At 38.9% G+C, this 23,722-nt stretch overlaps 1 protein-coding gene across 3 annotated transcripts in view; it reads right to left on the bottom strand.

Moving 5' to 3' along the window:
- The window catches only part of LOC109487020 (unconventional myosin-VIIa-like), a 90,514-nt gene that overhangs the window by 52,096 nt on the left and 14,696 nt on the right, over window positions 1–23,722 (bottom strand). For all 3 annotated transcript variants that reach the window (XR_002141228.1, XM_019790941.1, XM_019790940.1), the window contains 25 exons: window positions 21,719–21,871; window positions 21,117–21,301; window positions 17,438–17,559; window positions 16,196–16,338; window positions 15,893–16,006; window positions 15,247–15,400; window positions 14,967–15,043; window positions 14,407–14,666; window positions 13,814–13,892; window positions 13,263–13,394; window positions 12,550–12,685; window positions 12,000–12,106; window positions 11,606–11,743; window positions 9,851–10,096; window positions 9,216–9,395; window positions 8,167–8,385; window positions 5,921–6,028; window positions 4,549–4,749; window positions 3,915–4,124; window positions 3,399–3,598; window positions 3,068–3,268; window positions 1,879–1,996; window positions 1,373–1,501; window positions 954–1,127; window positions 340–567 (listed from right to left, as the gene is read on the bottom strand). Coding sequence is in view for 2 of the 3 variants with exons in the window: in XM_019790941.1 (XP_019646500.1) it covers window positions 340–567; window positions 954–1,127; window positions 1,373–1,501; window positions 1,879–1,996; window positions 3,068–3,268; window positions 3,399–3,598; window positions 3,915–4,124; window positions 4,549–4,749; window positions 5,921–6,028; window positions 8,167–8,385; window positions 9,216–9,395; window positions 9,851–10,096; window positions 11,606–11,743; window positions 12,000–12,106; window positions 12,550–12,685; window positions 13,263–13,394; window positions 13,814–13,892; window positions 14,407–14,666; window positions 14,967–15,043; window positions 15,247–15,400; window positions 15,893–16,006; window positions 16,196–16,338; window positions 17,438–17,559; window positions 21,117–21,301; window positions 21,719–21,871 (4,014 nt within the window). In the remaining variant the exon portion in view is untranslated. The remainder of the gene's footprint in view (window positions 1–339; window positions 568–953; window positions 1,128–1,372; window positions 1,502–1,878; window positions 1,997–3,067; window positions 3,269–3,398; window positions 3,599–3,914; window positions 4,125–4,548; window positions 4,750–5,920; window positions 6,029–8,166; window positions 8,386–9,215; window positions 9,396–9,850; window positions 10,097–11,605; window positions 11,744–11,999; window positions 12,107–12,549; window positions 12,686–13,262; window positions 13,395–13,813; window positions 13,893–14,406; window positions 14,667–14,966; window positions 15,044–15,246; window positions 15,401–15,892; window positions 16,007–16,195; window positions 16,339–17,437; window positions 17,560–21,116; window positions 21,302–21,718; window positions 21,872–23,722) is intronic.

Raw genomic sequence — 23,722 nt, 5'->3', positions numbered from 1 at the left:
AATGGTATGTAATTAGTAAGAAAAGAGTTGGTGTTACATAATAATATATATATAATCACTACTTGAAGTGAGATATGCTAGTCAGGTCAGCCAGTTGGATTCAGAGAGTCATGATTCTGCATGAATACACTGCCAATATTTTACTTAGTTTCCCATAGACTGGCTTATCAGTCTTTTGACCTAATAGTACTGCCAAGTTTCATTTCTCCTACATGTAATATTTGAATACTAGTAGTCAGTCTGCAAAAATTTTCAATGAACACACAACAAATCTTTACTGACAGATAGAACTACTCTTGTACCTGTACTATTGCACATGATAACAACAGAATGTCTCACCTTGTCACACCTGTACTCGCCGAACTTGACCCCTCGTACCACCTGCTGGTAGATGAGGTTGGTGGCCACCCTGTCCTCGGTGGGGTCGTGCCAGGGCGCGAAGATCTCCTTGCGGAAGAAGAGTCTCCAGGGAGCGTTCCTCTCCTGCGCGCCCTGTTCCTTGGCGTACTGCTCGCACTGAGAGATGGCGTCCATCACGTGGTCGCTACCACTACCCAGTGACGAAACCTGGAAACAAAGAATGTCAAAGTTACACGTAGATCTGAAGTTGTGATCTAGTAAAATTTTTGGGGTCTAATAAAAAAACTTTTTCAGGTCTAGTAAAATTTTTTTGGGGTCTAGTAAAAAAAGTTTTTCAGGTCTAGTAAAAATTTTGGGGTCTAGTAAAAAAAGTTTTTCAGGTCTAGTAAAAAAGTTTTTCAGGTCTATTAAAAGACTTTTTGGGGTCTAGTAAAAAAAAGTTTTTCCATTTTCTTTTCATCACTAATCACACTGATTGTACTTAGCCAATGGAAAACCTTTGCATTGTATGTTTTGCAACGTAGCATGTATCTTTTAAGAAAACAGCTTTCAAATTCACATCATTAGCACTGGACACAAAAATAGCTGCATACCTTATCAAAGAGGGCGATGTACAATGAGAACCCAAACTGGTCTGACAGCCCAATTTTCTCCGACAGCATCTGACAGAGTTCCCGCGCCGTGGTGGCGGAATCTGCCAGGAGGGTTTTGGTCGTACCATCCATGAACGTGATTGGCAACATCAGGGGCTTCTTGGACTTTGTGGCCTGCGATAAGAAAACAGTGAAATCTTTAAGAAGGAAAAAATGTGAAATAGTACATTGCAAATGTGTCTAATAATATTGAGGCAGACTTACAATGTGTAGAAATCTTAACACTGTAATGTACAAATAGGTTTGGAAAGGAAGTCAAAACAGCATTTGTAACAATTGCCTATATACCCTAGTCAGTTGCTGAATAAAACCACCGAGTGAGCGTAGCGAATTTTATGATAGTACAATATAAACCTGACCTGTAGCTCCAGCCAGCTGGGCGGCTGGTTCCTGGTGCCGTTAACAAACGTTCTCTTCATCCTCTCCTCACAGTACGGAGCGTAGCCAGGCGGGCCTTCCTTAATGAAGCACTGAAGATACTTCACAAACTGGGAAGATGAAGAGTTTACAATTACTGTCATGTAACGTTTAGATACTTAATTTTGGTACAATGTTTGGTAATGTTCAGATTTGATACAATTGCTCGGTTCAAGCAATTTGATTGATGAAGATTTAAAAAGTGAATTGACTCCATCTAAGCTAACAATATCGTTTCTGCAAAAACACTTTGAAAATAAAAGTAACAGTTTTGTTTTGACCAGGAACTGAAGACAACCGTTTCCACAGTATTAAATCTACGTAAAAATAAATGCATTTATATATCTGTTACTGTTCGTGTAATGTTTTAGATACTTCAGTACAAATAATCATATTTACAAAGTAGGCAATTATTAGGCAAAAACAATTAACAAATTAATTACTGTACCTTCTCTGATGGAGCGAAGCAGCCGATACAGAGAGACAGAAGGATCCAGCCGCGGGCGTGACTACTCTTGGAGGGGTTCTGGGTCAGCTGTTTACAGATCTGACAGTAGATCTCATCTCTGTGGGAACAACAACATGGCATAAATAAACAAACATAAACAAACATACCTGTCAAGTAACTAACAAACAGGATCTGCCAAGCACAGTACCTTTCTGTCAGTGAATAACATAGTTGTGAAATAGGAAAACCATGTTAAACTGATAAAGTGTATAACCAATACAGTTGGAGATATTCTTTTTTCAACTGGAGATGGCTACGTTACCTAAAATCAGTCCAGAGCACATGTACAAAAAAATAACCCTAAATCTTATGCTGATGTTCCTAATATACTTAATCTATAGTAACCTTAACAACTTTAACAATGTCACAAAATTATGTCACAGATATTAGACCATAACAGGTGAAATTTCAAGAGAGAAAAATAGAAAAAAATACTACTTTAAAGATTTAGCAACCTCTTGAAGAAGCGTCATTCCCCACGATGTTTTGAAATTTATTACGCACGACGGAAATACAAGGTGCCCTAAACAAATTGATGTACCGTGAGTATTCATCGTAAAACTATCAGTTATAACAAAACATGACAAGCAGTATGGTATCACACAATGGGAGGTTATATTAATTATGCATAAGACCTACAGTGATATGGCTATCTATCACTGAACCAAACATCGAAATGACGTCAGAAATGTACTAGGGAGATGAAACAATGCATTCTAATGCTGTTAATTGGTTAATGAAAATACAGATTTCCTAGAGAAATTTGTATTGTTTTGTTTTGTTTTGTTTCCTGTTTCAGTCCCGAAAAAATCAGGGTCGGTAGGTAGGGATTTTTTTTTTTTCTAGACTTCAGTGATATCTATATAGGGGTCCAACTTATACAATACAGTTTAACAAAGCAAAAGTTGCATGAGGACACTTTCATTTTCAATGTCCATGTTGGAAAACCGATTGTACAATGTTTCATCACTCAGATGTCAGATCATGGAGCTAGAAAAGGTTGATCAGCTCGTCTCCTGCAGGGGTCCACCCCAAAAAACTCTAGTGTCTGCAGGTTTTTCTAGGGTCCATCGGGAAACAGGAAACACCACATTTTTTCCCTAAGCCTTCTTAGCATTTCTGTACTTGCCTGAGGTTGGGCCGGAGGATGCCATGCCCGATGATGAAGTGTAGTTTCTCCAGGTTGGAGGTGGGGCGGTCCTCCAGCATGCTGTTACTGTACGCTGCCACGTCACCCTCAGCCAGCCGGTCACGCACCTCGTCTGTGATCTTAGACTTCTTCTTCAAGGTCATGGACACCAGCTTCTTCTTCACACTTCCCTTCTTGTACCTGGGAAATGGGGAGGAAAAATAATGAGATCTGCTAGATACATGTATAAGATCCTGTCAAAATACATCCTAATGTAGACCAAATGTGTCTACATTTAAGTTCATGGTCAAGTTCAACTTCATGGTCCCACCTGTCAGGAACGTTAGGGTCGATGCCCATCTGAATGTCCTGTAGTTCCTTCTTGTACAGTCCTGACTTCTTCCCCAGAGTCTCGTAGATCTTGGTCATGACCGGGGTGTTGTCCTGGGCCTCCGAGTTGGACGTCATCCACTTGGGCTCGGGCAGATCTCCCATGAACCTCAGGATGGTGATCCACACTGCTAGGGCAGCCTAAACAACAACAAAACAAATTTCTTACATCAAAACACATTCAATACATATACAATTAGCATTGAGGCATTTAGACTCCTGTCACCATATACATGTAGTATTACAATATATGGTGACAGGAGTCTAAATGCCTCCTGCTATAAAATTGCAACATGATGTAACCCAATATCAGTTACCATGGTAACAGACATCTGGTTCAGGTCATTGACCCTATTTGTTTGGAGAAGAAGAGGAAGAAGAGGAAACTGAGCAAAAACAATATGTTTTCCTTTGGTAAATATAAACTTTAAGATGTTTGAATCGACCAATGACGTACCAGCATGTCTCCCTCATTGTCGTGTGGGAGGAGCGGTGCCTTGAGCGGCCGGCGTACGTAAGAGTGCGTGGTGCTCCCCTGGAAGTACGTAGCAGCGTATTTGGAGAACTTGTACTCTGAGATGTCCTCTTCATCCTTGGGTACAGGCAGGTGCATGGTGTCGTCTACCTCTTCTTTCTTCAGATCTCTCGTTCTCTTTTCTTCCAGGTCCTTTCGTAAGAATTATGAAGGGAACAATTTTCAATTGGAGGATTTCAACAACATGTTAATCATGATCATAGCTAAACGCAGTTTCAGTAAAAATACACCATATACAAGTAAAGGATAATTATTGTTGCTTATTCATAGCAACTGCTAGTTCATTAGGAAAACATGGGATCATCAGGACAGGCAATAACCCAATTTAAGTTATTATATTGTTAAGTAACATTGAGTTTTAACTTTAGCTTCAATCAGAATTTCTATATTGAACATTACTTAATTTTTCACAATACTGGCAAAAAATATCTGTTATAATTGATATTTAATACTGTACACTTTCACCTGCTAACTTTGTAAGGATGGTTCACTTTTAATTGAATAGAAATAAATCATAGAAAAAAAAAATAAGTACAATCATTTTTCTTGTATTTACCCTGAATGCGGTTGGGGCAGGGCCTGACTCTGCGTTTGTTTCCGGCAGGAAGTTGAAGACTTCGTCCACCATCTGTGAGTCGTCCACGGGATGGTCCTTCCTCTTCTCCGCATTCTCTATCATGTCCTTCTTCTTCGCCATCTCATACTTCTTCTGACGTTCATTTTCAAGGCTTTCATACTCCATCTGCCTCAGGCGTTGCTGTGGGGAGGGGGGCATTAATGTAGAAAATTACATCTTCTAAAGAAAAAATTAGCAAAGAAAGGTTGCTAAAGGGTATCAAGCACTGTACATTCTACAAAAATTACATCTTCTAAAAAAATATAGAAAAAAAAACTTGCGGTACGATATCAAGCACTGCACAGTCTATTTTTAAAAAGATATAGCAAAAAAAGGTTGCAGTATCAAGCACTGTACATTCTACAGAAATTACATCTTCCAAAAAAATATAGCAAAAAAAAACTTGCAGTATCAAGCACTGTACATTCTTACTACCACGAGATATGAAGCTGACTTCACTGGAAGAAGAGAGGGACGTGAACCAGACGGAATTTCTCTTTTTAATATTCATAATGGGATGCAAAAACAGATTTTTTTCAGGTACATCTATACCTTAGAGAAATGCCAAAGTGTAGTCACAAAGGGAAAGTATTAATAATTCATAAAACCACACTTCCAGGTGATCATAAATTCTGGAAAGCCTTCACCGCTACATGAAAGCGTACTCCATTATCTTCCTCTTAAATGAGGATCTCAAGTGTAAATTTGGAAACAATTGCTGAAACCAACATCAATTATAATATGAAAAAATTAATAGAAATATCACAAACATTAACAAACAACCCATTGCATAATAAATAAACATTTACAAACTGACTATAACTGAAGTTTTTGTTTTGAGAGACCTTCAGATGATGATTCTGTAAAAGCAACACATCACACATATTATGAACTGTTAGAAACAAACTGTTGAGAGCAAATACTGTAAATTGTGAAATTTTTGCAGCTGTATTTTCAAGTTTGTGGTTTTCAATGTGAACCCAATGCCTTCCTGTGTTACTATAATGGTTGTTTAACTGTGATTTTCACTGATTTTAAGTTCCACAAACTTTGATGAAGCTTCTGAATCAGTGTTCTGTATTATTGCAGAATGTCAAAATTTTGTTCTGCAAGTTGAAAATACTTTCTGCAAATACACAATCTTTTCAGCTTAGTAGAAGTTTTTCTATAGCAATAACAGTAAGAAAAGTACTAAACTTTTGCCCCTAGAAACTGCGCTATCTGGGTTTAGAAGCAATATACCGTATATTGTTTGTGCATTTTAAGTTCCACAAAATTTATAATGTTGATGAAGCTACAGTAGTACATGTACCTGGTGACGTTTCTCTGCCTCCTCTTTGGCTTTCTTTGCGCCCATCTGTTGTCGGAGACGTGCCTCCTCCTCCAACCTCAGTCGCTCAGCCTCCATACGACGCTTGTTCTGTAGAACAACAAAAAAAATCACTGTAAACGAAATTCATCAGGACCAGGTTCAATCCACTCTATTTTTCACCAGAAAGAGACAGTCGAAACTTGATTGTTACTTGACTACATTGCACTTCCCTAAAAATACCCAAGATACAGAAGAAGTGGGGGTAAGATTGTGCAAAAGCCGTAATTATTTTAAGGGTCCTGAACCAAATGTACACCAAACACCAGGGCATGGACCTATAATTGATTATGATTCTTACAGTCATTTTTGTCTGTCACACTCATATCTATTGCCATTTGAAACTTTGGTGCATGAAAACAGACAATAAAAATTTAATATAATGTTTAATATAATGTTTGGAAAAATTAGGTACTTACTAGTAATACTACTCCAGTGTTCTCACCAGGATTTTTTCACAGCATAGGGGGCCAGGTTGTGGGCCAAGCTGCACATCGAGCGCCGAAGGCGCGAGGGCGAGCGCCACAGGCGCGAGTAATGTAGGGGGGTCCGGGGGCATCCTCCCCCGGAAAATTTTGAAATATATAACCCTCTGAAACACCATTTCCTGCATTTTGAGGGTCAAATTTTGAAAAAGTTTTCACCTTTGTTACAGCTTTTTTTTAAGCCAAAATTTATTTCCAAATTCATGAAGGGTCATAATAAATGGAGTTACTTATGCTTGGTATAGGTCTTTGGCAAAATACTTTTTTTTTATATTGTACAACTAAATATTTAGGAATCATTTTGACATGATTATAAATCTGTTATGCATGTTTCAATGTTTCAAAAAGGAAACTACAGGAGTACACTTGTATCATGTTTTAGAATTTGTTCTGATATTTTAACTTTGCGACACAGTCAAAATTGGCCCAAGCCTCGGCATAGTTCAAAGGGTTTCTTTCATCTGTCAACACAACATCGGCAGTCAGCAAGAGGTTCTTTGGTAAATACGCTGTGATTCCCCATGTCATTGGTAAATTATATTGGTAAAATGGTAGAATTACTTGATAATGAGCTATATTACCGACGAAGTCAAGAACATTTTGAGGGAAAACACAGTAAAAAGCGGCTTCCGTCCAGCTGTGTCAATTTCTAACGTGTTGCGTGCGAGCCATCTTGGAAGAGTCTATTCTGTAAGCAGGGGGAAAGTTTCTTGGAAACAGTTCAAGCCCTTGTCAAATTATAAGAAATACGATATTTTGCAGGAACAACATGGCATAATTATATTTTAATGCTTAGATTTTGAATTTAAAATCTAATTGACAGATGTTGAAAGGTAGACAACATTACAGTTGAGACATCGTGCTCCCTTGAAATGAACTTATCTAAAGCATGCCGCCCATGGCCGAGCAATGTCCTGTTGGCGCTGTCTGTTTGATTTTTCGGTAAATTTCTCCATGCAAGACGATCCAGCCAAAAAAATGGACATGTTTGGACAACAATAAAGGATGTATGCTGTTGAGTGGCGTACATAATGGCACCCAGGTTTCTGGAATTAGAGCTTTATTTACGCCCGTCATGTTCCCGGCAAGCATGAGGGGAGGGCAGGTACTTCAAGTTCTCGTTTCGGTACTTGTTTACCTCACAAAATGTGGGTATTTCTGCTAGTTTTAGGTGTAATTGATAAGAAATCTCAAAGACTAGGTACTGATGTAAGTGATAATGTTTGTTTCCGAGCACTGAGCTTCGTACGTACAGGCAAAACTTAGCGAGCCGGCCGCTCTCGAGCCGCTCCTCGGCCTGAATGTCACGCCCCTATGTCACGCCCGTCTATCGCCGCCAATTTGTGGGGTTTGATTAATTAACTCACAGCAGGTTGTGAATCACTTCTTTGTCACTTGAAACTGCCTTCTATGAGATGCTCATTGTGCCGAGAGCAAAGACATTATTTTATCAAGTTTAAAGCAAGGATTATTACGACGGTAGCCGAGATCAAAAGGGTAAACATGAAAATCCCGCTACGCTGGTCGGAAACACAGCATAGCGGCAAAATTACAGCGTAGCGGAACAAATTCACAGCATAGCGGCCCGCTATGCTCAAAAGGCCTGGCGAGAACACTGCTACTCAATGTACAAATGTATCATGCACAAAGTTTACATTCTAGTGAAAAGATGACATTTAGCTACATGTAGGCTGGAAGTCTCACCTCGATTTTCAGCTTCTGGTACTGTTTGCGCGCGATGTATCCGCGGAAGCCTGACTGGATCTTGACGATGCTGTGCATCCGCTTGGAGAAGTCCTTCCTCGCCGTGTAGCCTCGGCAGCGGGCCTGGAATCCCACGATCCTCTTGCGCAGGAAGTTGTAGTGGTACGACAGGATGCGCGCTCGGAACAGAGCCTGCAGACGGGCGTATCCAATCTTCATCTGTGGAAAGAAACAAAAGTTTTAAATTACATTATTATTTGGTGTGATTGCACAATAACTATAATTAGATTTAAAACATTTATACCAAGGTTTGAGATTTTTAAAAATGTGGGAGTTTTCACAAGAACAAAAGGACAAAGCATCATACTATTAGGCAAACATCAAAGAACAAACTAATTTATACAATTTTTACAGTATGTCAGATATATCTAGTTAAAGACTCCTCCATATCGTTGATGAAGGTCAGACATTCAGGTATGAATTTAACAGCAATACTCAAAGACAATTCAAACTCTATTCAGACTATTCCTGGATTAATTACAGACGATAACTTCCATAAGTTAAAAAGATGAGTCATGTATGTCACTTGAAACGTTCAGTAGTAATGTCCATAATTAATCTAGTTACTGTAGAAGAGTTTGAATTGTCTTTGTGTACACTTGAAGAAGCCACACAGGCAAAACCGGTCGTGTGACAGGCTGAATAAAAGCTCAAAACAGAAACTACGCTGCTCCAGATGTTTTACTGAGGGACGACTGTGTGTGACAGATGTCGATTAGCTTGAGGAATGAATCCCCTCTACAATATACGAGGGCCTGCAAGCCCTTTTTCGTAAGGCGTAATCAGGCCGTTTTAGACTTCGTAATTCGTAGGCAGCCTCCGCAAAAATCAATGTAATTCGTAATTGGACATTAGCCGCAAATCGTAAAGTCGTAATCAGCTCTGAAACTTTAACGTAATTCGTAATAGGCGGCGAAAATTTTGCGTAATTCGTAATCACTACCCCCCTTGCAGGCCCTCATATACTCCTCAGTATGGTAGTAACTCACAGCATGGTATCTCTTCCTCTCCCTGTGTCCCCTCCAGGCTGTCTGGATCTTAAGTGCCCCTGACTTCATCTTGAGGAAGCGTCTGCGGTAGAACCATCCTCGCACCATCTTCTGGATCAGGACCACCCGCCGAGTCAGAGCGTGGTCACGTTCTATCTCCAGCATGGCATCGTGCTCATCCTGTCATCGTGTTTGGTACAAGAAAAAAGGTAAACATTTCCCTAATCTAGATGATTCACAATCTTATACTAAAAACTTAAGGTAACATTTGCAAAGCAAATGCATAATGTTTACTTCCACATATGGTCTGTTCTGTTAATTCTTACTCAAACACATTCATACAGTACATGTATGGTGACAGAAGTCTAAATCCCTCCTGCCATAAAATTGCAACATGATGTAACCCAACACTAGTTGCCATGGTGATAGACGTCTGGTTCAGGTCATTGACCTTATTTGTGTAGAGAAGAAGAAGAAGATAAAAGAAGAGGAAGAAACCAAGCAAAAACAATGTTTTCCTTCAGTAAACATAATTACTGTAATAAAATATAATTTTGTATACTGTGTAAGAATTGGACTGAATCTACTAAATCTCTTAACAATTCATGCAGTACACTTTGAAAAAGGGCACTCACCTTCAGGAAGATTTTTGTCTTGCCGATTTGCCAGTCGGCATCTCCTAGGATGGCCTTGGCGATATTTTGCGACGCAGTCTTGCACTCGGTCTTGTGGGAGGGGCCCACGCCGTTGACCAGGATACGGTAGCGGTCTACGAACTGTGCGAAGGTGTGTCGGATGGGGTAGCCCATGCGCCGGATACGGATGGTCTCCATCATGCCTGAGTAACGCAGCTGGCGCACACACAGCTCACGATCAAACATCTGTCGTTTACAAAAACAGAAAAACAGATCATTAGTCCATTTTAGTCTCTTAACATAGATAAAACGAACTTCATTATCTTCACAGGTAGAAATAAGAAATACGACAAAGAAAGGGCTATGATATACATAGACAATAAACTAATCAAACAGGTATGTAACACACGATTTCTAGGAGTCCTTATTGATGAGAAGCTCACATGGAAGTTCCATATTGACCTTATTTGTAAACAAATCTATAAGAATATTGGTATTATAAGAAAAGTTGCAAGTTGCCTGTCTCGTAAAATATTTATCACTCTGTACTATACTTTGATTTATCCCTACTTAACATATTGTAATATAGTCTGGGCTAGTACGTACACTACTTCAATCCGTCCGCTGCATCAGCTGCAGAAGCGCTTTGTTAGGATCGCGTCTATGTTCCATTTTTTGCTAACTCTGCGGTTCTATTTTACAACTTGAAAATTTTAACAGTGTATGACATTAATAAACTCCAAACAGCAATTTTTGTCCATAGAGTTTTACATAAAAGTTCACAATTACCAGTTCAATTTCAGGACATATTTCAATACAACTCAGATATCCACAGTTACAGTACTAGAAAGCAAAATGATTTAAGGCCAATCCTGACAAAGTCAAATATGAAACAGTTCACGATAATGTTTAGAGGCCCCTTAATTTGGAACAGTTTAAGTCACTCACAGCAAAATTGTCAATCCCTTCCAACTTTCAAAAGACATTTAAAAACTGACCTGATAGAGAAGCCAACTACCACTTCCTGATTTGCTTTTGTTTTCCTTGTTTTCTTATGCTATGATATTTTCTTTGTGTTAATATTGGTTTCTTATGTTGTTCTTACTCATAACAACTTATGATTTGACTAATGGAAATTTATTTTTTTGTTCAATATGATTTGTTCTTGATTGTCTTACTTCATTGATTAGATATTCAATTCGCCGTGTTAACTTTATATTATCTTGTACCTATTTTGAGTTAATTTGTTTGCTTGTCCCTTAATACATTGCAAGTTAAATGTAAATGCAATAAATGTATGTAAATATGAGATCGTAAAATTAATAGGATTTGGGAGAGTCCACTAGACAAACCTTCAGGTTTCTTGGGCTCTCCAGCATATAGTTGCTTGTATATAATTTCATTTTATACTGTTACTTTTTTATGTGCAAACTGACAATAAACAATAAACAATAATAAACATTTTCTTGGTTCTCTGACATTTTAATTCTAGCAAGAGAATGTAATAAAAACAGAAGACTGGGAGCATTACTTCAAACTGAGTCAACCTTCAATCAACTGTGACAGGGGCCAACATCATCTAAAATTGGTTCTTTTTGAAAATAAGGGCCGTCATGTCTAGGGTTGAAGCAGCTTAACTCCAGTTAAGTGTATGACTACATTTTGAGTATTCTGCAACAAAACATAAAAGGTCAAACTTGGGAAAATTTAAAGTTATGATCATATATTTCGCAGTTAGTAAAAGAAATTACTTACACTAGGTTTCTTGAACTCGTTGGGTTTGATACACCGTACAAAGAACGGCTGGCAGGCACCCAGAGTCCTCATCAACAGGTCCAGAGACTTCTTGAACTGGGCTCCCAGTGTCGGAGACTTCTTTCTCGTCTCTGTGCCCTGATGAACAAAAACAAGTACATGTATGAGTAATACAGACCCGTACTGACTGTCAATCACAATTAGCAGTTCAACCAATAACAGCAGGCAATTTAGCAATTTGACCAATGAGAAAGTCGCTCCAAAAGAGCAACATATTTCAATTATATATTCCATTGTGTAAACCATATATATTTGTAAAATCCATAACCAAGTTTTGCAAGATGATGAAAGAGGAAATCTTTATTACTAAGAATGTAATATGATTTATCATTACCATAACAATGTCCTTTTGGAACAAGCCCTTGAGGAATTTGTTGTTGGATGTTTGAACCAAGTCCAGCAGGTCGGCGTGGAACCTGTCTCTGTTCTTCTCCAGAAAACCTGCAAAAAACAGACAAGGTTTAGCAGGGAATGTTATATCTAATATACATGTTGCACCTTACAGAGTCAATGTGCAAAATAATTAATGATCTTGAACCACTTTAGGTCGTTGAAGTGAGATTATCTTCCACTGGTCGTAACAAGAAAGACAGACCCTATGTTCAGTATATATAGGTTGGGAAATTCCCCTATCTCTTTTCGACAAACGCAAGGAACAGTGGACCTCCACTTAATGTCCTGTCCTAAGGACTGCAACCCTTTCCAGTACTGTACATGTACTTAGCCGATTTAGCATGCAAGTCTGGTGAGCGACAACAGCCAGGATTCACACTCAAGTCCAGAGCCAGAGACCCACGATACACATGTACAGACTCTGTTACAATCAGTGACACACATTTTACTTGAAATGACATGAAACTTGAAATGTCATGTAAAAATTGTACCTCTGGTATCGTAGTACACATCTCCAGCAAAGTGGACGACACCAAAGTGGACGTTGATGTCCGACTTGGCCTGGATGAACTGGGCATTGCGGCCGTGCTGCTTGTGTAGCTTCTGCAGCATGGTCTTGTCTGAGCCCTGGTGAGGGAAGAGGGGAGATGAGCATTAAATTTGTCAGCAAATAAGTAAGAATCTGGCCAGTGAAGTTGCTGAAACTCTAACCCTGCCCAAGAACCACAGGACAGAGGCAAATGGCGAGCTACCATCAAGCCCCTACCATCAAACCCTCAGAACACAGGGAACAACAGATGTTAAAACAGAGAGAGAGAGAGAGAGAGGGAGAAAGAGAGAGAGAAAAATAAATAAACAGCTTGAATCTGCACTTGCCAACACAAGGAATTTGACTGTACAAAACCAATCTTTACCAGGCAACAAATTGGTGTCATACACTTCATGATGAAATTCTTACAAGACTGTCTTTTTGACGATTGCAATATGATGTACAACAGTTAATGGTTGATATAAAATTTCCGTAACTAACCTGTTAACCTCAGTTTTATCTGAAGATTATGAAGAGAGACAACATGGACTTTCTTACAAATTTGACCAAAGAAAATGCAAAACAACAGGGAAGAACATTGTATACACGCAGGTGAAAAATGTTGCTCAGGTATTTGACAGAATCCTTGCTGGTCTAATTTTTTTATAATCATACCTTGGGGAAGCGGCTCTCTTCATCGATGAGAGCGATGATGTTCATGGGTTTGACAGCGATCATGTCCAGACACTCCTGGTTATCCACAAACTCTATGTGCTGCCAGCTGATGTGCTCTGCATCATACTCAGCCTGGAGGGAAACAACAGCACAAGTTAAAATCAAAGACAGAAACTAGCAACAACAACTACATGTAGCTGCAGTGTGAAGTACACGTAGTACAAAAATACAATCATTATGTATCTCTCAGTGTTACCCTGAGGAAGGTGACAGATGGTCACTGAAATGTCAGTTGGTGTTAACGCTTGGTTGTGTATAAAGAATACTGTGAACATCTGATAAAGTAACCTGTATTGTACCATAACATGTTGTTGTTGTAACCGTAACATATCTGTCTGAGTACAGGTCAATGGTTACACAGTCAAACACAGAAAAAAGTTACAGATACAAAAATGTACATGTAGTAACAGCACATTGTGTAATCTATTACAAGTTCAGATTCTTCTTGCTTCTTTGTAAAGTTGAAGACAATTTTATAATCCTAAGATTACCTGTTCCAGCTTGAAGATGTGTCTCACAAAGAACTGTTGCAGGTTCTCGTTGGCAAAGTTGATGCACAGCTGCTCAAAGCTGAACGAAACATTTGAAGAAATTAGCCATTGTTTTATCAAGGATCACAGTCAACATTTATCCTAGTAGTCAGTTATTTCCTGCAGACAAAACCTGCTAGTGTCTGAATGACATAGTTAGAAACCTGACATTTCTAAGGCATAGTTGTGTGAGCAACTGGTTGTTGTTGTTTTGTTTTTTTGTGTTTCACATAACCGGTAAATTGCCTTTAGGCCTAACACACCAGATTTGTACAGTAAGTAAAAGCTGCATAAGACTGAATGGTAGGGTTTTAACCACTTGTGCCGTGATGAACCTCTAGGCCACTGCTTTCTATAATAATGATTTTATTATTTTTCTGACAATCAGATGTTAAGATTTTGTTGTACAGTTGTATACTACTATAACTTATATTATTGTAAACCTACGAAAATATTTGGGTGCACTGGTGCACCCACAGAAAAAAATTGGGTGCACAGCTCCAAATTTGGGTGCACCACCCAGTATTTCGAGCCCTGAGTGAGGAAATGTTTACCTGTTGGTTCCGAAGTTTTCGAACCCAAAGATGTCGAGTACGCCGATGGACAGGCGGACGTGTTTGGGGTTCTCCAGCGGCTGGTAGATGGCGTTGTTGATCTTGTCCACGAGCCAGACGAACATGCGGCCGTACGTGCCCTTACAGAAGGCGTCGCGTACGTCGCTGGCCTGGTCAGCGTTGAGCGGGGAAGTGACACTCTCACCCCGGGTGATGAGGGTGTGCGTGGTGAGGGCATTCAGCAGGTCCTCTTCATTCAACTGTCATGCAAAAGGGTACATTTTGTTGTTTGAGGGTTTACATTGCTTGGGCTTAGGAAAAAAATATTACAGCTTAGAGGTACATATCCAATCTTTGTGAAAATCTTCTCGGATCATAATGACCCCCAGTGGGGGTCTTCTTGCTTAGTTGAAAATGGAAAAATCTCAAGATTTGTTCCAAAGACCTCAATATTTTTTGCTATATCTTGAGATCTTATGAAACAATATTGAGATTTTTCATGACAATCTCAAGATCTTTCCTAAAATCTTAAGATGAAAAAGAAAAGATCTCAAACTAACCTCCATGAGTTTGGCAGAATCGGACAGGCCGGTGGCATCCACCAACTCACAGGCATCCAGGTTATCTATGGACGAACCTATGGACATAACAGGTACAATAGTTAATGTTGAAGTGGTACAGTAACTATAATATAACAGCAGGGGCTAGATAATGGTTACTCATTGTCCCAAAAATTGCCCCAAAGTCACTTTTTAGTTGTCCCAGCCTAAATTTTAGTGGTCAGTGGCCATCGGGACAATGGTAATTTCAAGCCCTGGGTTGAATGAAATAAGATCTTACTTTCAAACTGCAGGTTGCCGAGATGCAGGATGGAGGACAGCAGCTTGTACAGTTCCCACTGCTCTGCGTCAGAGATCATCAGCACCTTCATGGCCGACCGGATCGCTGCGAAGTCTGTCACGTCATCTCGACCATCAGCAACAAGGCAGTCACCCTGAAAACATTCACAGCAACGTTGGTATATGAAGAATGTATTGTTTTGCATTTTGTACAATGGCATTACATTAAGAGTTTGATGCAGTTATCATGGTCTGATTATGATAATATTCATGTTGACCTTCCCAGAAGGAAAACATATTGTTTTTGCTCTGTTTCTTCTTCCATTCCAAACACACTTGACACCCAATGACCTTGACCAAATGTCTGTCACCGTGGTAACTGGTGCTGTAGCAGATAGTCTGTGGTGTTGGTTTACATTGTATTGAAAGTGGCACGACATAGTTGAACTAGCATCACCATATATATGTGTTTGAAGATGACAAACAGAACAGTAGTTTGTTAGGCTACACCATGTGAAAGTTAACATCATGCATTGACTTTGCAAATGTAGCACCTTTCTAGTTTCTATTTATGCTAAATATAAATACTAACACCAGGTTCTTGGATGGACACTTTAAAAACCATGCTGGAACAGATGTTTTCTCACCATTGTCAGATAGGCGTAGTCCTGAGGCTTGGTTAAGTGCAGTCTTCTCTTGTCATCAGCCGGCAGCCCTGCCAGCATGCAGTAGAAGATGTGATAGTTCCGCTCTTCAGTTTGCTGGGAACGAGTTAATAAGTCACAAGAAGAGTCAGAAAAACATGTGTATAGCATAGTAAGACTTTATGTCAACAATTTGAAATTTTCTAAAAATGCCATGCTACAAAGTATTACTAGAAGACACCTCAAGGATGATCAGTAAGTCCATTATATTTGTTTTTTTTTTAAAACTATTCTTAGTAAACAAACCTGGTAACAAAGCCTGGATTTCTCCAACAGGTACTGTTCTATCTTGGCCCCCTCTATTGCACCGTTCTGGTTGAAGTGGATGTCAATGTACTTCCCAAACCGACTGGAGTTGTCATTCCGGATGGTTTTGGCATTTCCAAACGCTATGGAAGGAAACATACATGTATGCAAGGAAGGAAGTTTGGTGACGGAAAAAGTCGGTGGAAAAGAATTTATATATTCATGGTGGAAGTATTGGAAAGGGGGCAAAGAAAACAATTCTTAAAAGAGAGTTGACTCAGTATTTTCGTCAGGGTTTTGCTCAGTGCACTCTCCAATCGGAAGTTTGGTTTTGGGGCTATTTTTGGGTGTTTTTAGGCTTTTTTATTGGGGTTTCTTTTTTTCACTGGAATTTCTTTTACACCCAAAAATGACCCAAACTTCTGCTTAGAGAGTACTTCCTCACATCATTGTGGAATCTTGTTGCAAGCGATAGGCAAAAATAATGGCAATTCTGTAACCTTGACAGACAAAATTGTATCTGACATTAAAAATGTTCCAACTTTGGACAGGTCACTCCAAGATTGTTAGAAGAGATCTATGACTGGGAAAACCCTGAGTGTCAAGAAAGAAAGGAGTAGAAATGGAGGGGAGACCTGGTTGGTGAGGGTGCCATGATCTCTACAGGACAGACAGAACACACACTAGCTGAAATCAAGGGAATATAAGCAATTAAAGATGGCCTCAAGAATATAAGCAAAGTATCTTAGAAAGACAGTTCAAGGAAATATTTGAAACGGCAACAAAAATATACAAGATAATCTTGAAGGACAAATTCATCTGGCAACAGCTTATCATCCAATGTGCATACTGACAATCAGGAGTTAATATGCTTCACATTTTCTTACAAAATCCACACATTTACATACAATTTGGAAAGACGAATAAGCAGAGGTTCACAGTTTGAATGTGCAATACAAATGTGCAATAACGCATTGTTTGTAATACTGTACATTGTATGTCAAAATAAAAGGTCCCTGGGAGATAAAGAGGACACATCTGGACATGGTATCAAGCATGGTCTACACATGGTCTGTTTACAAGTTAGGGGCCTTAACGTTTGATGTCACCCATGCAGTTCAAAACCGGCATTACAATCTATAAGTGTCTGGGGTCATGTGGCGTCACCACGTCTGGTGATTACATGTTGGAATAGAAAAAAAAATCTATGAGTGCATGTAATCCTAGGCACCCACACAGTACCTTCCATGACAGGATTGGCCTCCAGAATCTGCTGTTCTATCCAGGAGTGTTGTCCACTGATGGCTGCCAGGAACTGTAGGATGAGTTTGGTGCTCTCTGTTTTCCCTGCCCCACTTTCTCCACTACATAACAGTACATTTTCACATGGCCATGAAATACGGATCATAAGGAGTACAGAAAGGTGGATGTTTGACATAAATAATGATTCTATAAGCAGTGAGAGCTTTAAATGTGATAAGGTGTGGCATGGCCTTGGTGCTGATTTCTTGGTGGTTGTTCTCCAGTGGAATTCCATTCAGATACTAGTATTGGCTGAAATCTAAGTGGGTAAGATTATGTTTCCTGGTAGATTTGGCCTCTCTCAGCAGCCTACAAAACATAGTAGGGTCAAATCTTAATGATTTTGTCATAGATATAAATTATGATGCTTATACACCTCAAACAATTAGTCATAAGTTTAAGTTCACTGCAAAGACCAAAATGATACGGTTTGGTCAAGTAACAGCAAAACTGAACACAATGAATCATGAGAATTCTATTATACAAAGACTCATGAGAACACACTTAGTGTCTATTAAACTTGGAACTGCAGTCTGCTTATTCAATAACATTCAAACATTTGTCACAGCAAACCACATGATAACATCATTATGTAACATTCTGTAACATGTCCTCCTATTCAAACCAGCTTCTTTTATCCCACGGTGCAATGCTCTAAGGTACTCCCACAATGCAATGCTGCCCAGCACGTTGACCGGTTGCCATGGAAACAGCTGCGTATTATCAGGGTGAATCCAGGTCACGTTCCGCGGTAGGCAAGGTCAAGCCGTCAGTCACGGTTGCTCTGAAGCCTCCGACAGTTGCCAGACCTTTTTGTCTCCCCAAAGGATGACATAGGATGGATAATTGTGGAAGACGTTTGGATGGAGTAACAAAGTCCAACTGACAAGTTGAGTACAGTGATGACAACTTGTACAGAGGGAACGTGTGGTCAGTCGTAGGACAGGGGTGTCCAAGACAAGGTGAGGAAAGATTGGGAAACAGTAGGTCTTTTCTTCCTTAATTTGTCTCAAATGTTCTAACAATACATTACAGCTGAATTTCCCTTTGGACAGGCTCAGGTGATTACATAGTGACAACAGTCTTGTACAATATCTGTATTTTCAAAGAGCTTGAATTTTGTCAAGAAAGCTAAAAAAACAGCAAGAAAAAAAATAACAATAAAATGTCACGAGCTTGTTTTTGGTTTTCCTAAACAGCCTTTGCAAGGCTTCAGAAATTGAAACAGTTCTAGGATTTTTTCACATATTAACCACATAACAACTGACTGAAGTACATTATGAGGCAAGGAAACAGCAAGTGCACAAAAAGCTGCTTTTCAAACAAAACAGTAGGCAGAAACATGCAACAAGCATTAGTAAAAGGAGCCATTTTTATGGCAATCACCTGCACTTATAACATTTCATAATGACTGTAACATGTATTATCCTGTATGGCAATATAAAAGATTTTGTTTAAAGCTGTCAAGTTATCAATGCCATGCAAAACACTGGCCACATTTTCAAGACTTGTACAGACAGCCCATGCAAAACAATGCATCACATTGTTATACATGTACCAACAAGACTCAACAAGAAAACTCAAACATATTGGATGCAAACAGTAACATGTGGTAAGCATTTACCCTGGTGAGAATCAATGGCTTTCAGAGAGACCAGATATAGTCTCTGTATTTGCATTACATTAGTAATGGAAGCCAGTGTTAGCTGCAAGGAAATATACATGATTATTTACTGTATGTCGAATGGCTTCCATAGTTTTTCCTCCTGTTTATGGAGAAATAAATTTTTCAGCTGCTGACGGTCATGTATGAAACTGAAAATTGAAATGTCTCACACATGACAAAGTAATATGATATACAATAATGGAATTGTGTGTAAACAATCATAATTGTCAGCAGTATATGGTGTGGCACATAGCATATTAACGGGTTGAAGGGTGGGGTTTGGGATATTGATATTTATTAAGTCTGACAATTTTTTGCAATTGATTGTCATAACTTAATAATCAGAAGTATAAATAAATAAGAACATCAAACATACATTGAATTATGTGTTCATCATTAGATTAGACCCATTTTTGCCATAAGCATAAGCCTAAGCTAGAATTTGGGTCACATAACAATTGAAGGATGGGGTGTCAGGTGTCAAATGTTTTGATTAAGTCTGACAAGTGATTGTCACAACTTAATTGTTTGATATGGATGGAAATAGCTCATAAAAAACATCAAACATATTCAGTTTTCATCATTATAGATTAAACCCAGTTTTGCCATGATTAATGGCTATAATGAAAAGCTTGGATTTGGGTCATTAATCTATAATTGATAAGATTAATATTTGTTGCACAGGTTATTAATCTATAATTGATTAAGATTAATACTTGTTGTGCAGGTTTTTCTAGCTCTAACCGTGCATATTCCAGCACTACATTTTATCGCCCATGTTATTCACGCATTTATGGTGCAAATTATTGAGTGTTAGAATTTTAGCATCTTCTTAAAAGCAAAAATTCTTCACCATGTTACAAAAGCTGTTAGATTAGGTGTTAGATTATTGTTTTAGTGTCAAAATTATGCTGCAACATTGAAGCACATTGTAGCTTGCTGCAAAGATGCTTGAAGAAAAGTACTGTAGGTTTAGGACAGATTGAAGAATGGATTAACAGCAGATAAAGCACTATAATCAATTATTATAAAATATTGCAGAGCAATCGCAGAGCAAAGAAGGAAAACTAACACTATTTCAGAATATTGATAGAAAAAGATCAAAATCAAATAAAATTTGATAAGCAAACAAATCAGATAAGTTTGAAAAAAAAAATCTAGAGCCTGTATCATTGATTCTACCATGCGAAAATTCCAACAAAAAAGATTCAAAGATTAAAGAAGATCTAGATCAGGATTCGTAGTTTGAGTACGAAGGATGAACAACAAGTGTGAGACCAAACAATATGGAGGATCACAAAGACATGATCAGAAAGTTTTTACCTCCAAGCAGATATTGGGGTAGAAAATTATAACATTACCTGACTGGCACAGTTTCTGACAGTCTCCCACCCCAAGTGGTGGCTGTCAGAAAAGCTTAGCCAGTCAGAAAACATTTCAGTACTCTACCCTTAATTTCTGCTTGGAAATTATAGATAATAATAGAGGGATGATATAAAATCTAAGATGGATGACAGGTGTGGTAAAGAGACAGGAAGATGGAAGATTAGATAGAGGATTAGACTGAGGACTAGATTTAAGAGACAGGTGATCTTAAGAGATACAGGACTGGTCCAGAGACAAGACCAAAGGTCAAATTCAAAAGAGGGATGATCGTAAGACAGAGGGCAGATGTGGTGGAGACACAAGAAGATTTAAGATCAGATTGAAGATCATGTTTAAGACAACTACGATGATCTTAAGATTTAAGATTTAGGGAAGGATGATCTTAAGACAGAGGACAGGTGTGGTCGAGACACAAGAAGTGTTAAGATCAGATTTAAGAGAGGGATGATCTTAAGACATAGGACAGGTGTGGTGGAGAGACAAGAAGATTTGGCAAGAAGGAGGCCGAAGCAACCATGCTGTGATTTGGCGCTGACTTGGCTCTGCCCATCGAGGAGGGACCTTTACCTAATAATGACACACTGGTCCCGCTTGGCTCGCAGCATGTTGAAGTAGGCATTGTCGGCGATACTGAAGATGTGAGGGGGCAGCTCTCCTATCTTCTTGTTGGTGTACTGTTGGATCTGCTCGGCTGTGTAGATGGGGAGGACCTGATAGGGGTTTACAGCCACCAAGATGGACCCTGTGTATGTCTGGGTGAGTGAGAAAGAAGACATTAACAATTTGTGATGCTATACATAGACACACAGTGACAGGTAAATAAAATATAAAACATGGAGGGAAATTCGTCAAAAAACAGTTACTCAAGGCTCAAGCAACTGGATATGATTTTGGAAACAGTCAGACTTTTCAGAAAGCATCCACTACCTACTATTTGTCAGTGACACTAGAGAACTTACACATGCAGAAATGCAGGTTTGTAAGTAAGAACTATTGATTGATACGAAGTCCAAAAGGAAACAAAAGTTTGACAAGACAAGGATGATGCAAATTAGTCAAAAGCTCCTGTTGTTTCAGAACAGAAGCTTAAGTGTTGTCTTGTCCTTGACAAATCAGGATTAACAATTCTCAAACAAAATTCAAACTGTACTACTGGCTGGAACACTCACATATATCTGGTTTGCGTTGTATCTGACGAGCAGGTTCCTGAGTATGCCTGCCTCGTGCAGGTCTCCCAGTCGGATCATGTCCTCCACTCCCTCCACAGACGAGGGGTGCATGACCCGCAGCTTACTGGCACTGCTGGCCGGGATCCAGTGTTCCTGGGGAATACATATAAGATACACCATGTTAGGTTTTATTCCTGTCATACATTGTACCCACCCAAGAAAACATGCCTTTCAATACAAAAAGAGCCAAAATTTCCTGTACCTAAACCAAAAAATGCAACACATGAACCAAATCCGGAATTTTAATTTTTGAAAGCAGCTCAGACAAAATGCATTCAAATTCTATGGAACAGTTTAGAAGCCTGTGTGATAACTAAATAGAACCCCAGGGAAGAGAGACAAACTTGGACCACTTCAAGAAGGAAAGACTTCAAAAACATGCCTGAAACTGAATACAGACCCTACATATCTGCTTGGACTAAGTTGGAGGTTATTAGATAGGCAGGTCAGTCTGTACCACGTGAGTCCTACTAGCAGAGTGGGACACAAGGGTCTGACATGTGATGGATGTAATCTAGTTATACTGCCGTGGGCCTCGGGAAAATTAGATTTTACACGAGAGATGTACATGGTACAGACTTATTAATGTCACACTGTGCCATACTGACAAATTAGGTAGACAAATTTACAGTCTGGGGTTTTATCCCAATTTCTAACTACAACTGTCTGCAATAAAATATTGCCAACGTGGGGAAATTTTAGGGTAACAGTTAAAGAAATACTACTGTGACCATTATATTTTTTTAGTAAGTTACCATATTATGATAATTGCTGTATGAGCAATTACCTTACATGTAAGTCCAAAAGAATTTTCATTTGATATTAAAATGGGAAATAACCTCTTAACTTTTCAAAGAAATAACACCACTAAAATCTACTATCATCTTAAAAAACAATTTCTCCCTACTCCCTACATAATCAGGAAAACTGGTGCCAAATTGCTACCTTAGCATGCTGAACATATGTTTAACAAACATTACAAATTGTCTGAAATGAGACAAAAAATTAGACAAAAATTTTCATCTCCTTTAACACATAGCAGTTTTAATGCTAAATTAAAATAGAATAATTAAAACTAATTATCATACATGATGTTACAGTACTGTTAAATTTAATTGATATAACAAAGGCTTAACATAAATGTATACCTGAAATTTCAGCTGATGGAGACAATAGCGTCTACTACCGGTAGCTCAGTGACCCTAACGTAAGTACACTTAACCTTTCAAACACGTCGCCTTCGAAACTGAGTGTGATCGAATGGAAATTTCAGCTATCTCTTCTTTTTGTTGACTGAACGTTAAGCATTTATCATAATAATTGCTAACTAAAGTCAACTTTGTAAATATTGACTAATTCATAACACAAAGACTCAACAGCAGCTTGCATGCTAAGGCCACACCAATTTAATTTCTTGGTTAACGGATTCGCCCGCTTCATGTTTTTCTGATTTGCAAATAAAAATAAAAATTCAGAATCAACTGCAAAATGCTCATATTTTGCCCTGAACAGTTTAAAACAGTCCTTTTCATAATAGTTGTTACAATTATTCCATCTTTCAATGCAATGGTATCATTAAAAGTTCAAAATTCCTTGTTTAAATTTTGAACCAGCCTGGTGTGTTGACTTCATGGCTCCTATCGTACCATTTTGGGCCATAATAGGATGCCTAGGCCTGTTTTATTTTTTCGCCCGCCCGCTCCATTATTTTCCTAGAAAAATCCGTTAACCAAGAAATTGAATTGGTGTGGCCTTATACGAGAAGAAATTCAATTCCCTACCACCGACCAACTAATGAAGTTGTTTGAGAACTTATTTATCCTTCCTCTCGCGGTAACGTCTTAGGTCTTTAGTATTAAGACGCCGGTGATTCGAGAGGATCTGTTTCACATAACGGAGGGCTCATCAAGGATAAGTTGGTTGGCCTTACTTGTCACTTTCTCT

Source organism: Branchiostoma belcheri, unplaced genomic scaffold (genome assembly GCF_001625305.1).
Source record: "Branchiostoma belcheri isolate BF01 breed outbred unplaced genomic scaffold, Haploidv18h27 scaffold85, whole genome shotgun sequence".
Taxonomy (NCBI): Eukaryota; Metazoa; Chordata; class Leptocardii; order Amphioxiformes; family Branchiostomatidae; genus Branchiostoma; species Branchiostoma belcheri.
The sequence above is the reverse complement of the archived record's forward strand: the minus strand, read 5'-3'. Positions and strand labels throughout refer to the sequence as shown.